A 15,390-nucleotide genomic window follows, 5' to 3' on the forward strand; every position below is an offset into this window, starting at 1 on the left:
AGAAATATTAACATTCCACGTTAATTGTACGTCCTCCCCACCCTAAGTTTTGATTGGACTAGATCTTGTAACTCGATTTGTTTATATGTTTTTTGTTATACGAGTATTAATTAATTTTGTGAAGGGAAAAAATTGAAGTGGTAAATCAATGACTAATCGATGGAAGAATATATAATTGTGCTTGTATTATGTTTTTACAAATCAATTATAAATGTATAGCTCGTGTCTATTTAAAATAAAAATAATGTCTTTATCACATGATTAGTTAATAATAGAGTATTACTTTAATTTTATCATTTAACTAAGTAAATTCACATGGATGGGATATAAAGACAAGTATAAATGTTCTAGTATTTTTTTCTCTTCAAAATAGAGCATTTGGTCTTGAACACTGCATTTAATTTATTTCATCAAGTATAAAAGATTGCATAAGTACTCTTTACTCCTAGAAGTATTATTGAACATTTCTATGGAATATAAAAAATAAAAACATGAAAATTTTGGAACATGTTTCTATAGCATTTCTTTGTAAAACTATTTTTTTAAAATTAAATAAAAAATGGTGTGTTTTGTATAAGGGTTTTAATATTCTAGTAGGAAGAAGCATGCAATGTTGATTCATGTTAATAATAAATGTTCAAGAAACACATGTACTACACCCATATGCAAGTTTTAAATTATATTACAAGGTCCCGTTTGATCATAGATTTTAAAGTTTAAGTTGAATTTGTAAATTTTGAGCTTATGAGGTTGTGATTTTTAGAATTTAAAGTTGTGTTAATTTGGACATGCATTTTACTTTGAAAAGATTCAAGTTTTGTGACGGAAAGTTCCAAGAATTCAAAAACTGATTGAAAATATTTGAAGTTCAAATTTTAAAATCTGATCAAATTTCATAATTAAAGAGATATTTGAAGATAAGTTTTCAAAATCTATGGTTAAACATCGGCTAAGTGTAAAATTGACAATGTTCACTCTGTATTGTAACACTTGTCACAAAGTTATTAAATTTTATTTTTTCTTTCTTTATGTTCCCCTTTCCTTCTAATATTATTTTCATTCTAGCTTTCTTATTTCCTAAAACTAACATGGATTAGGAATTTAGGATTATGGTAGTTCTTAAGATCACGATTGCTAGCCAATAGGCAATTGCAAAACATTTTTTTATAAAAAAAATTAAGGAGTTTTTTCTTACCTAAAAACTAAAATGTAACCACCAAAGTCCATATCATCACCTAATGATAGTCAAACTAACTTAATCATTTCAATTTCATTTCACAATATATAGAAATGCCAAAAATGGATTATATATGTTCATTGTATTTTGACATACTCAAAACATATTAATTACCCACTCTATTATCTAATTGAGGCAAATCTAGTTCTTCGACAAATTTGAACACGGATGACTATTTAAGGTAGATATTTATCTATATTATTTTGTGGTCTTAAAATCACCTGATTATATGAATATTTTTACATCATCGTACCAAAAAAAAAAAGAGTAAATGATATATTAATAGTTTTAAGGGTCCCTAGTTTTAAAGTATTTCTTAACATAATTTGCTTTTCACTTTGTAGAAATTAAGGGACAAAACTTTAATTAGAAGATTAGTTACAACTAATTGTATGGAAAGTAGTTCTCCTTCAAATTGATTAAAGGTTTGGGGTTTATGTGGGGAAAAATTCTTACCGAACCATAAACAATTGCTAACTTTCTTTAGACCAAGTATCTTTCTTTGGTTATCTTCCTTTTCTACCATATTATCCATCCACAAATAAGCCAACTACTTAATTATTCGAATCCTTGGATTTAATTTATTATGGTCCAAAGCTAAAGTAAGTACTCTTTAGTTAGTTTTATTAGTTTTATGCCCGGTATTTAATATTCACAATTACGTATATTAGAGTCTAGAGTAATAAGGATTCGCACCATGTAAGATCCATTTAAAGGGAAAGTGGTCTGATTTCTAATAAGTTTTACTTTTTAATATTCAGAACTCAAATTTGAAATCTCTAAATAAGAATGGAACCACAACTTTTATTCGACAATACTCTTTATATTTACTTTACTATTTTTTGAATGATTCAGGAAAATGTTTAACTACTGAATAGCCCCCCCCCCCACCCCCACCCCCACCCCCCAAGTTTATTTGGTGTTCTAGGAAGATTTTTTATTTGCCTATTTGTTCACAAATATTTTATAAATGATGCTAATTATAAAATATATATCTGGTAAATTTTAAGTGATATTGATTAGATGATTTTAAAGTTTTACTTTAAAATAAGTTATAATATATTTTGTGTGGCAATAAAATAATCTCTTTTTTTTTCTGCGCAAATTTGATGTGAAGAAGTCCATTGAGATTTTCATAATTAAAATATTTTTTGCTCGAAATAATTGCAAAATATACACAAATATTACCGATATTCAAAATAATTAAGTTATATCATAACTAAAGTAGATTTCATAATTTCAGAAAATTATGTACTAATTAAATTAAAATAGAAAAAAAAATTCTAATTTTTTTTTTGAAGATGTCCTTATTAAAGTAGAGATAGATCAGAAAAAAATATGTATAATTGGACAAACCGTAAAGGCAAAGTCAAAAATAAAGCTAAGATGAATCCCATAGCTTCCCACTAATAAAATGAAGATGTAAAGAACAAGAAACCAATTATTGCCTTTTTCTACTTTTTTTTCTTTTGCTACTACTCCATAAAATATGGTGAAGTGGGGTATCTACTTCTGCGATACATTAATACTTATTTTTCTTTGGGAGCGTGTTTGACTGAATATAAAATTTAACGATGAAAGAAAAATTGTTAAAATTTATGATTTAAAATAAAATATAAATATTTATATAATTATAAATTATTATATTAAGAATAAATAAAAAGTATTGAACGAGTTAATAACTCTTATTTACAGTATTAATTTTGATCCGCTTAAATTTAACTCAATCCGATCATTTTATACTCTTAACATATGATGGTGTGCATGATTAGTTTCTTTTTACGTGATGAGTAACGGAGTTTGCATGCCTTGTGTTATGTCCTACACAAAGATGTCAGGCTTCACACGCTATGTGTGAGTGGATCAATGCTTGTCTTTCAATCATCATGACTCATGAGAAAACAAATGAGTTAAAAAGTTGATATTGGAAAATTCTCAAAAAGGAAATTTAGTTAATGATCTCTTTGAATATGTGATATGAAATCATGATTTAAAATTATAATATGAAATAATAATGATATAAAATTAAAAATTTATTTGAACATGTAACTTAAATTTCATAAATATAAATGACCCCACAAATTATGAAACTGTCAAAAGTTTTTCAATTCTTATACAATCTTACTAAATGACAAAAAAAATCTATAACAAAATATAATACACTATCAAAAGGTCATTCTAAAAAATGCAACATTTATTGATATAACTTTAGTTAAGTAAAAAATAAAATTGATCATGAGATGTGTGTACTACTCTATAATATAATTCTCCTATACAACAATGAGAACGGACAATCTCTTCCGTCGAACATGCATCTTTCGATTAGATGACCGAAAAAATATACCGATATTATTACTTTAAGCAATTTGTTGATAAATATCATTAGGATGTCGAATGAGATGAACATTTAAATTTAAATTTTAGATGGAGAAAATAGTTATCCGGTATAGTTTTAACGACAAAGATATTAGAGGACCTTTATTAAGGCTTTTGTTTTGAGATCTCAACTTATAACGATTATCTGATTACTAAGATTGATGGAAATAAAAATTAGGTTGAAGAATGAACTAGAATAAGAAAAATGTACTTCAAAAATATTTCTAAACATGAAATTATTTCCATAAATAAATCACAATAATCAGGTTGATAATATAAATATTTCTGCCAATTTATGAATTTCTTTTACAAACATAAATCTTTGGGTAAAGTTTTAAAATTACAATTTAGAATTTCAAAACATATTTTTTGGAGAATTTGAAATTTGAAATCATAATAATAAATAGTATGTCTAAACACTAATTTGAAATCATGACTTCGTATCACATATCCAAATACAAGCTAAGGATCCGTTTAACAACTAGAATTATTCAATTTTTCCGATTTTTTCTACTTTGGTTGAAAATAAGCATTTGGCTTTGGAAAACATCCAGAACCCTATTTTTTTTTTTACTTTTACTATATATATTTTTTTTAAATTGCCCTATTATTTTATATATAAATGACATTTAAATTATATCTCATGTTCTTTCTTTCCTTAGAAAAAGTACATTTAAACAACCAAATTTTATTTACAAAAATTAAAACCAAACACAAGTACTTCAACTTTAACAATTTCAAATAAAGTGAAAAAATTATTTGTTATAGTATGTAGTAGCTCATAAATGGAATCTAATTTACACCATTAGATGATTGTCTCTTTTGAGATATTACTAGTTTAGAGCATATTTGATTGTATCTTTCAGATAAATTATTCAGTTGGGTGATTCTTCTAATATTTAGAAATAAAGGAATATACAAGTTATTTAACACACGTTCACCCTATATTAACGCAAATTGTTTCTATGCCTTGACATGAAAACATGTATAACACTCTAAGTTCGAGAAATCATCATATTTGTAACTCCATTAATAATCATATATACGCTTAAATCGAAAATGTATACAAAATCTTTAAGTGGGAGTTTTTTTATAACTGACATACATCATGTGAGCTCATAATGCATCAACTTACAATTTCAGTTGGAGAGGACTATTCAATACCTTGTCAGGGTTTATATATATATAGAACCTACCTGTCTAATATGAATCCACTAATCTGAGCCTTGATCTCAAGGCTAAATAATCAACCGACATTGCGGTAAAATATAATCCTATGGTGATACATAGTTCTGAAACTTGAGCAATTCAGAACCCTCATTCACTCGATGCTAAATAATCCTCCCAAAATAATCTATATATGCTTATAATATATTATGAAAATTATAACTGAAATCATATTGTGAATCTTTGCTCAAATTAGTAAATTGTATTGTTGGTAAGACTAAGCTCACAACTATCTGAAACATGTTGAGATCTTATCATTGATGACAAATTGGAAAGTCATACTGCATAAACATTGATGGCATGTTTAGATGTCATATTGCTAAGCATTGATGACTTATCCGATTGTCATACTAATCATGAATCATATACTTAATATACTAGTTATAAAAAATTGATATATGTGACTACTAACTCTGAATATAATGAAGCTAGTCTTTTCTATATAATTATACCTGATCTGAGATTAAAAGGTTAACTTTCTGAAAATTTTTCTATGTTTTTCTTTTTGAAAATATACAGTTGAGGTAAAATATAATTTCTTAAACTTTTTCATGAAATAATGCACTAGAAATCAAAGATAATAATACTTTTCTTGAAATACTTCTTGAAAATCTTAAAATTTACTTTTCTCATGAAAATAATACATATGAAATATCATGACAAGACTTTAAATAACTTTTGCTAGAAAGGGTCCACGTGGTATAATATACATAAATCATGAATCAAGGATCATTAATTATATGAAGTACCATAATTTTGATGATAAAATTAAAAATCAACGATATGAGATAGAGAAATTCAAATTCATATATTTTGGGATATATAAAACCCCTAATTTTGATCTTACTAACTGAAATTGTAGACGTAGGGCGTGAGAAAGAACTAAGTTTCTCACTATGATAGCCTTACATACCTTAAACACTCCACAAATCTTTAAGAAAGAACCCAAACTTGATGAAGAACGATTAGCAAGAAATTCTTTTTTAAGATTCTAAAGAATTAGTTTCTTGCAAACCCTATGGTCAAGTGCTAAAATTTCTATCAAAGATTCATAAATAGATGAAGAAATTTGAGTTGAAAGGATTGAAGTCCACAGAGAATGACTTACTCTGATGAACGAGGATGAGAGGAGGAGAGAAAACCACTTTTAGGACTTGAAATAATGACCGAAAGTGAGAGAAAAAAAACATACTAAAACCGACTTAAATGATTTCTCATCGCCCAACTACGTTTGATCAGTGAAACGCCTATTCAAAATTGTTCAACGCTAGTGAAACACATGTTCAAAACAGAAAACCTCTTAATTTTTTCTCAACCGACGCTTCGCCAGTTCAGAATGCTGGTGAAATGCATGTCTAAGACATAATGTCTGACAAAACTATAATGATCAAGACTTTTGACTTAGACCTCGATTTGACGATAGATTGGTGATGCTAGAAAGAAGACTCAACGCCTTTAATTTGATTGGTAATGAGACAAATATATAACTCTTTATTTTCTATGAGATATGATTATTTGAAGTTGACCCAAGTAAAATCTTGCACCAAAACTCAATCAGTAAGGAAGCTTATCAACTCAGCTTTGTGTTAGAGGAATCTTACGAACTTAATTCATCTCCAAAACACTTTCCACATTTAGAAATTGATCTTAACACCTATATGCACAATTAGAAATCACTCGGTACAGTCTTGCACGCATACACCGAAAAGTCCATATGTTAGCTTAGAAATTTTCGAAGTGTTACAATTTTTGATTTCCCATCAAATGTCAATATTCACATTGAGGTCCGATTAAATCTAGATTTATGTCAAAAAATTCTACATTAAAAAATAAAACGCTCCTTAATAAAGGTGAATAGATGATCATATATTTGAAGGCAATTTGAAACTTACCACTTCATCACAACTCTCTTGTCAACCCATAATTGATACTCCTATGTTGCATTACTCTCTCATTAATGTCACAAAAAAAAAACAATTTATGTACTATATTATAATTTACTCATAACTAGCATGTGTTGTATAAAGAGAGTACAAATAGAAAAAACATAGCAGTCATTGTACAGTGTGCTTTACAGGTGGTACATTATTCCCTATCCATCTTTATAGAAGTGAGGAGAGAGAGAGAAAAAAGTGAAAAAAAACTCAATTTGCAACTCTGTCTTCATCTTCTCTCTCTCATGCCATTTTCACACACAAAGGAGAAAAAAAGAAGAAGAGAGAACAACTTTGATGAACTGCATAAGGCATTCAATAAAGCAAACAAACAAATGTCGGTTCTTTAATCTCTTTATTATTATTCTTCCTTTCTTCACCTCCTTATCTTCCATTTTCATTCTGTTTTCATTTTCTCAATCTCAAAAAAATGGTGAGCTAACCTAACAAGTTTTCAATCTCAAATTCCGTTGTAATTTCGTTGCAATTGTTCGCTTCCGGACGGAAATCTGCATTCTGCTGGTTTTAATGGAAAAATCAACGAATTGATGATAGGTTTATGGAGAAGTTTTGGTTTTTATAAGCAAATGTGGCGTTATTTGCTTCCTATTGTTGTTGCGATCCGTTTGATTGCTGAGAAAATGCTTGAGATTATTCGAACAAAAAATTAAAGGAATTTCGATTAGTTGAAATTTGGTTTTGCTACTCTTTTTTTTAAAGTATAATGTGCTAATATATGGTGGTAATTTCTGTTGAATTGTGTTGAGATCTGTTGAGGTACTCTTTTGTTCTGAACAAAAAGGAAAACAAAGGGAATTTCTGCATTCTGCCGGTTTTTATGGAAAAATCAACGAATTGATGATAGGTTATGATGAAGTTTGGTTTTTAGAAGCAAATGTGGCGTTAATTGCCTTCTAATTGTTGTTGTGATCCGTTTTATTGAAAGGAAACGAATAAACCTGAAAGTATAAAATTTCTTGTGCATTTGTTCAGGAATTACTGTTTGATTTAGTTAAAGTTTCTTGCTACAGAGTGGTTAGATTTTATCTCTGAGTTTCTCAAGTAAAATGTGCGAAATCTGGTGTTTAATTTCGTCCACATTGTTGCAATCTATTAATGCTGGAGAGTAAGAGGACAAAGCATAATTTTTTCTTTTGATTCTGTGTGTGTTTTGAAATATCAAGTTATTATTGCTTGATTTATTTGAAGTTGATATGGAGCAGCTTGGTTTTATATCTGATTTTCTTAAGTATAATGTGCCTATATGTTGTTACTTTTAACTCGATTGTTGTTGCAAATTTTGGTTTCTGAGGGAATGCTGGAAAATATAGTACTCTGTTTGAAGAGATGTAAGGGAAGTTACTTGAGTTAGTTCTAATTTTCTGTTTAAAAGAATTAGTTACAATTTCTTGATAATGAAAGTGTTTTTTTCTTTGCTTTTCCCTTTTGTTAATCTTTGTGCATCAGCAAGGATATAACATACTATGTATTTTTGTCTTCTAATTTTCCTTTTTGGCTTGGTTTATAGTAAAGAAACTGATTGTTTTGTTTTAATAGGATTGCCAAATCTGAAGAGGATCCACATTTATTATCTTGGAATCAGAGTTTCATATGCTGATTGTTCATCTCTGTGCTCTCCAGAAGAATTAGTGGTAAATATGATTTTCGTTGTCTTGTAGTCGTCATAGCTACTTTAGCTTTAAGAGTTGACACAGCGAATTTGCAGTCTGCTGCAGAATAGTAATTCACCATGAACTGGAATCAGCAAACGGAAATTTATTACACAAATGGTGCTATGCCTTATAATTCAATTGGAAGTTTTATGGATTTCTTTGGAGGTGTTACATATGACCATGTTAATTATATATTTGCCGATCCTCCCTATGCTCAGGTATTCAGTAGTTTCACAGAAGTTGATCATTTTTCTTTTTATATTCATGTTGTGCCTTCCACTACTTCCATTTTGATCCCATATTCTTCTGTCCTGTTATGCAGGATTGTGCAAACTAACTTGTACAAATGAGGGTGCAATTGGAACAATGATTAGTTTTACACTTGTAGAATTAACTTTGCAACCCTGTACATTTTGAAAATCATGATAGGATAAGCAGATATTACTAACAGTGCTCATGAATATGAAAAAAAAAGTCCATGAGAAAGTGGAAGTTTGTTTATCAAGTATGTGCTGTTCTATACGTACATACATTTACTCTAGTAGCGTGCATACTGCATAGAGGAAACTTAGAACCATGCCTTAGTACACATATACAACATGTATCAACTGCATAATTAGCAACTATGCTGCATTTAAAGGACACTAGCTTTCAAATTGCTCTAGCAAACTAAGAAACTCTGCTACAATCTGCTAAGCATATGAAGACCTTAGAGATACCTTTGGATATCACTTAACTGTAACATGTACATTTTCTTGATACATCTTTGGTTTCGTCTATATCAAACTGTCAGTAACATGGAAGAGCATGTTCTTAAATAACACTGCCATATGACTTCTCTGATTCTTGCAGGAGAGTTTATATCCATCCATCAGCACCAATCCATACAAATTTGGTTATTCTGAAGCAGGTAGTTTCTCGTATTACGATTATGATCATGAATATGTGGTGAATGATCATGTATCTGGAATCGAGGAGCATGATAGACATTTAGAGAACCCTTCAACTGCCACTGTAAATGTAGCTGCAAATGTGCATAGAGAGGAAATTTCAGGCTCCAATTCACTCACTAATTCTGTGGAATGTAAGTTCCCTTTTCAGTATCTTCCTACTGTGGTTGATATGTACAAGTTTTAAAAAAGAAAACCGACAAAGCTAGAATGTTGAAAGCCTGTGTATATGGTAACTTCTTCTACAGTTCCTTTCTTTATTTTTTTTGCCTTGTGTATATATTATATGATAAACTATTGCAAGGAAAATGCATCAGGAATAATTTATTGATCATCTACCATGAGTTGCCTGCATTAGTTAGCACCCTTTTAGTTCATTCCTACTGTAAAGATGTCTCCCTGTGCTCACATTTTATTTACTATTATCTGTCAATTATTTAGCAAACACGATATTAGATAATCACACTGCCATTTGTATACCAGCCTCAGTCGCTTAACACCGTAATTCTAGATCGTAACATCCCCTCTTCATCGCTCCCAAGGTTCTGAGCATTGAGGACAGATATCTACTGTTCTTTTGCATCTCAAGGTTATAGGTGAAATCAAAACACTCACCTTCCAATGGTTATCTTGATGTCTTGAAAGCCATTGAACTATAAGCCTCAACGTTTGGACGAGTGTTCCACAGTGCCCACTCAAAGTGCATTAGTCAACCAACAAAATTTGACTTGGATGGGTTAGGAGAAGGCCATCCAACAAAATGAACAAATCCTTGTCTGATAACTCCTTGAATGATTCATGCTCATCATATGAAATTGGTCCTGTGGTCTGCAGCAGTTGACTCAAATGATTCTCAGAAGGCACTGAGACGTTTTTCTGCTGTTTATTAAAAAAGGACCTCTGCTACAGCATTTCTGAAGACTATCTCTTTTGGTACCAATTCTGTATGGACGCTGAAATAGCTGGTCACAATGCCAAGATTCTAGATTGGACAGATCTTTTATTAAATTGAAGATATGCCTGTAAACACAGGTTATAAGTGTGTGGAGAGTGATAAAATGCATAAAATAGTAGTACATCATACTTTCCTAAGTCAAAGTGGTGCTAAGGTTGCTTTATTACACTTTCTAATTTCACTTCTCCTCTACTTTATGTAGTCTCCAAACACTACTGGTTGCTGCTTCAATGCCAAATATTATTCCAAAAAACTCAATGGCTTTTTCTTCTTTACGATAACTGGTTATGCGTTTCTTTATGTTTTCCATATACCAATTTCAGAAAGTTAATAGTGACAGTTTTCTTTTGTAAGGCAGCCATCTAGAAGCATGTATCCAGCACATTCTTCTATTATGCATTATGTGCTGCAACTATATTGAATTATTGATTATGCATCTGAAATTTGTGATGGGATAAAGTATTAGAGTTAGGAAGGGTATACGTCTATCTGAACACAGCAAAAAGTGTTTGGAATATGTTTGTGTTGGACCTTATGCCTTTGAGTATTTGCAGTCTCATTTGTCTCTGTTTTCTGCTACTGTTGCTTGGCCTATTCATAAAAAGCTTCCTAATTTTATTATACATTAAGTTATGGATAAGCATGACCCTTTGCTCTTTTTCAGGTCCCAGGGGTCAAATTAATGCTCGTGACAGTGAGGTATGAAGTTTTATACCAAGTTATATTTCTTTTCTCTTTCATGTCAAGGCCTTTAGTCTGGCTGATGTGTAACCACCATAACCTCTATTTTTCTTATTCAAAGTATTTGCATATTACAACAAGAATAAAGCTGTTTTTTGTGTTTGTGTTTGTAAGTAATGATTTAAAGCAGGCAAACAATAAAACAGCTTAATAGTTTTAAAACTACTCTTTTGATGAATAAGAAAAATTGTAATAGTAGTTTACCATTCCCAAAAGAAAAAGGTAAAAATGTAATAGTAACTAGAGGAGTCTTGCATTTTCTCTTCCTGCTAATGTTTTCAAAAATTGCTACTGGCTGCTGAGTAAGAAGGGATCATACTTGTTTCTTTTACAGAGGGTGAAGAAGCTTTTATTGTCCTCTTATGATTAGAACTACTGACTACTAATTTTATTCATCTATGTCGTAAATTAATGCAGGTTGTTTGGCAAGATAGCATCGACCCTGACAACATGACCTATGAGGTTTGATTTGTAAAATTGATGTCATCTCCACTTATTTGACTTGTATTATCATTACCTTGTGCATCATCAGATAGTATCATTATCTCGTAATCCACTTTGAGACACCAAGAATCTCATATCGGAATTGTTTTGGTTACTAAGACAGAGAATTAGTTTTCAAAGCTATGCAGGTTGACATGAAAGAGCCCTGTAAGGTACAGTATATTTTTTGTGGGATCTCTATCACCTCTATCCTTAGAGTGAGATAGGTCTAGATGGAGTGAAATGGATAGGAAGGGTTCATATAACTAATCTCCACTAGCTTGGGATCGAGGCTTAATTGTTGTTGTAGACGTATGTGACATGCATTGCTGACGAGAATGGTGGCTTAGTGTTGAATGAAAGATGGCACTGATACTTCGATACAATTTCTCGGTTCAATTGTGATAGTTTCCGCACTGTTTTCTCTAGGTTGAATTAAACATCCTTATTCATGGGAGGGAATGTCATAGGTCCCTTTTGCAAGCCTTGTCCTGAATGGAAGATTAAGATTCCAGAAAGAATGTCATTTTCAATACTCATGCATAGAGAAATATTTGGGAGATCCTAGGTAGTAGGAACCTCATGGAATTAGTCAAGGTGCGCACAAGCTGACCACCACATCAAGAGTATAATAAAAAGAATATTTGATTCAAGATGGAGTAGGCAATTAATTGATTCAGAGGATTTTTGAGTTTATTCTTCTATTCTACTTTATCTTTTGAGGCTAAAGAGTATTTTGATGCTCACAACTCTTTATGAAAATTTTCATATTCTATCGTTCTTGTCAATGAACCATTTCCGTATACAATACAGTCATGACTACTATTTAAGCGAATTGATTTACTTTCTTGAAAAATCATACTAGAAATAGTGTAGCTGATGAGTGGTGTAACTAACAGACATGCGTTACATACTCTTCAGTGTTCACATTCCTATCTGCAGAAATTCATTGAAGACAACAATGATTTTTTCTTTTAATGATTGTTTCCACTATCCTTGTTTTAGTGATCATAAGTAATGTTTTAATTTGCTTTATTATGGATTATTTGGAGATTTATATTGTAGACTTTTGTTTTATTTTGGATTGTTTGAAGATTTATATTGGAGACTTAGTAAAACTTGCCGCTTTAATTCCCTTAGATAAAATGTGGATTGAATTGCAGGAATTACTTGAGTTGGGGGAGGCTGTTGGAACTCAAAGCAGAGGCCTTTCCCAAGATCAAATCTCCTCGCTTCCAGTCACAAAGTTTAAGTGTGGATTTTTCTCAAGAAAGAAATCAAGAAAGGAAAGGTAGAACAAACCATTGAGTATCTCTTCCTATAAATAAGGGCAACTAATGAAAAAAATTATGTTTAATTTTCCTCTAGCTGTAAGCCTGTAACGTATTATGATTTTCTTCATTTGCTTCTCATTCTGTGTTGATTGTTATGTTTTCTTCAAGAATAATATGCTGGTGGGTTGTTTTCCACGTGTGACCAGGTCATACAAATCATTGTTACTTTAGTTGATAATTTTTTGTTAATTTGAGAAACTGGTAGACTTTTTATGTTTCTCATCAACAATCTTCTTCATCTAAATAGTGTATAGGTATCTACTGTTTACCTTTTTAAAAATTCAAGTATAGGTATGTTACCACAGTATTCTATATTACCTATTTCCTTGGGTGGGTATCATGTCCTTTTATGTTTCGCCTGCACATATTCTTTTCTAGACCTCCTTTGAGAGATGTCATCTGGTGCATACTGTGGAGTTTAATATATGTATGTGGCTATGTGTGTTTTATTTGTTTTTCTCCCCACAGGTTATTGATGAAATTCTTTTCTTTTTTTTGTCATTATTATCTATTATAGTACTAATTTCCCAAAAAAAATTGTTAGTCTATCAGGATAATCTTGGTGTAGTACTTTGGGCAAGGTTTTGTATCAAAGTGTTTACACTGAACACGGTGGATTTTCCTTCTTATTTCCAGGTGTGTGATCTGCCAGATGGAGTACAAACGAAAGGATCGGCAGGTCACACTTCCTTGCAAACATGTCTATCATGCTTGTTGTGGAAGCAGATGGCTAAGTATCAACAAAGTAATCAACTGAACTCTCTCAAAACTATTTCCCTCAATCCATCATTGTATATATACCAGATTGTTGAGTCATTTACTAATGTGTCAGGCTTGCCCAATTTGCTACTCAGAAGTGGTGATCAATACATCAAAGCGGTGAAGCAAATAATAAGCACCGTGGGGGACTGAAATCATATTTTTCTTCTCAGTCAAAGCATTTTCCCCTTTCTATTTTCGTTATAGAATCTTATATTTCCTGTTCCTTGTGTTACATTAGAGAAATAGTTTAGTGGTAAATAAGAACATAAAGAAACACCACATTCGTCAGTTTCTTTTAACGATGGAGCTTTGTACCACGTGTTCTGTTTTACATATTCAGCCTTGATCTCAAAACTTTGTCACAGAAAGGATCTCTAGTTTTACTTTTTACAGCCCTGATCCTATTGCATGGGGGGAAGATACTAGGTTCTTGTAAGATGTGTTCTGAAAATGATATCTTGTAGTTGTTTATATTCTTGCATTTCATACATCTGTTTAGGTTTTTCAAGGGCTTGTGTAACTGTATTGGAGCATTGGACAAAATCATCTTGTAGGAATTGGATCCCTTTTCGCTTATTTACTCCTCAACTCATGTCATCTATTAATGGTAAGTCGTTCAACGTCTAGCACTCGCCCGTTTTAGTTGCTCCCTCCGTCTCATTTTATGTGAGGTAGTTTGACTCGGCACGGAGTTTAAGAAAGAAAAGAAGACTTTTAAAACTTGTGATCCAAAATGAATGATAGAAATTTGTGTGGCTGTAAATCATTTCATTAAGGGTAAAATTGACATTTTATAGTTAAATTGTTATTTAATATAGAAATGTGTCGTTCTTTTTGGGACTGATTAAAAATAAAAGTAAGTCACATAAATTGGGACAGAGGAACACTATTTAGGAAAGATGGTGTCCTTTTATACATTTTTATGGGAAAGGGGCTCTTGTGGCTTCAAATTCATAGTTATCATCATCATATCATATCATCATAATATATTATTAAAAGTGGGAAGATCCTAACATCAAAGTTGGATTACTATTTTACCCCTACAATAAATTAAAATTTTATAAAAAATCTAATTAATTAAAAATTAAATATATATATATATCATACTAAATAATATATTAATATTTCAAATTATACTATATCCTTCTATTTAATTTTCTAAAGTATTTAAAGCTAGGGAGAAAGTTTTGATTTATGTAGTCAATGTCTTTCAATTACGTAAGGCAAATGATTAGATTTTTTAAAGTTTTTCATGCATCACTTAATTATTGAAGTTGAAAGGTTTTTTCAGCTTTAAATTTTGAACACGCTACTTAACTTACATTCAATTACAATGAATATGGTAAATGAAAAGATCACTCTTTTGAACTTTCATATGTCACTTCAACCTTTCTAATTAACTTGAATTATTTTCATCTTCCACATATTATTGAAATATATAGATATTTAAGACATGTAGAAAGAAAATAACAACACAAATCAACAGCACTCAAAAGTACAGGAATTCATATTCCAACCCTTTTTTCTTGAATGAGAATTTTCTTGGTCTTCTCTATTGCATGAAACTATATGATGGCACAGAAAGGTTCTAATACATTTGAAAGGAGTTATTTTGACATTTAGATGGACGTACACTAAATCTATTAAAAAAGTAAGTCACAATTTAGCTATCAATTTTTTCCTTGTTACTTTCCGTTTTAGTTTTGTTATTTATATAA

At 30.7% G+C, this 15,390-nt stretch overlaps 1 protein-coding gene across 2 annotated transcripts; it reads left to right on the plus strand.

Annotated features, from left to right (window-relative positions):
- The first annotated feature begins 6,983 nt into the window (after positions 1-6,983).
- On the plus strand, positions 6,984-14,029 carry LOC125837840 (E3 ubiquitin-protein ligase BIG BROTHER-like). 2 transcript variants are annotated; one of them, XM_049516909.1, is made up of 9 exons: positions 6,984-7,111; positions 8,332-8,426; positions 8,501-8,665; positions 9,300-9,531; positions 11,017-11,051; positions 11,511-11,555; positions 12,740-12,867; positions 13,547-13,655; positions 13,743-14,029. In XM_049516909.1, exons 3-9 carry the CDS (start codon positions 8,525-8,527, stop codon positions 13,791-13,793), a joined length of 741 nt encoding a protein of 246 aa, XP_049372866.1. In that variant the 5' UTR covers positions 6,984-7,111; positions 8,332-8,426; positions 8,501-8,524; the 3' UTR covers positions 13,794-14,029. The 2 variants fall into 2 exon arrangements, with proteins under 2 accessions (XP_049372866.1, XP_049372867.1); XM_049516910.1 differs by having other exon boundaries at positions 6,990-7,111; positions 8,511-8,665.
- Positions 14,030-15,390: the final 1,361 nt, after the last annotated feature.

The sequence above is a fragment of the Solanum verrucosum genome, unplaced genomic scaffold (assembly GCF_900185275.1).
Source record: "Solanum verrucosum unplaced genomic scaffold, falcon-dt-bn FXZP01000262.1, whole genome shotgun sequence".
Taxonomy (NCBI): Eukaryota; Viridiplantae; Streptophyta; class Magnoliopsida; order Solanales; family Solanaceae; genus Solanum; species Solanum verrucosum.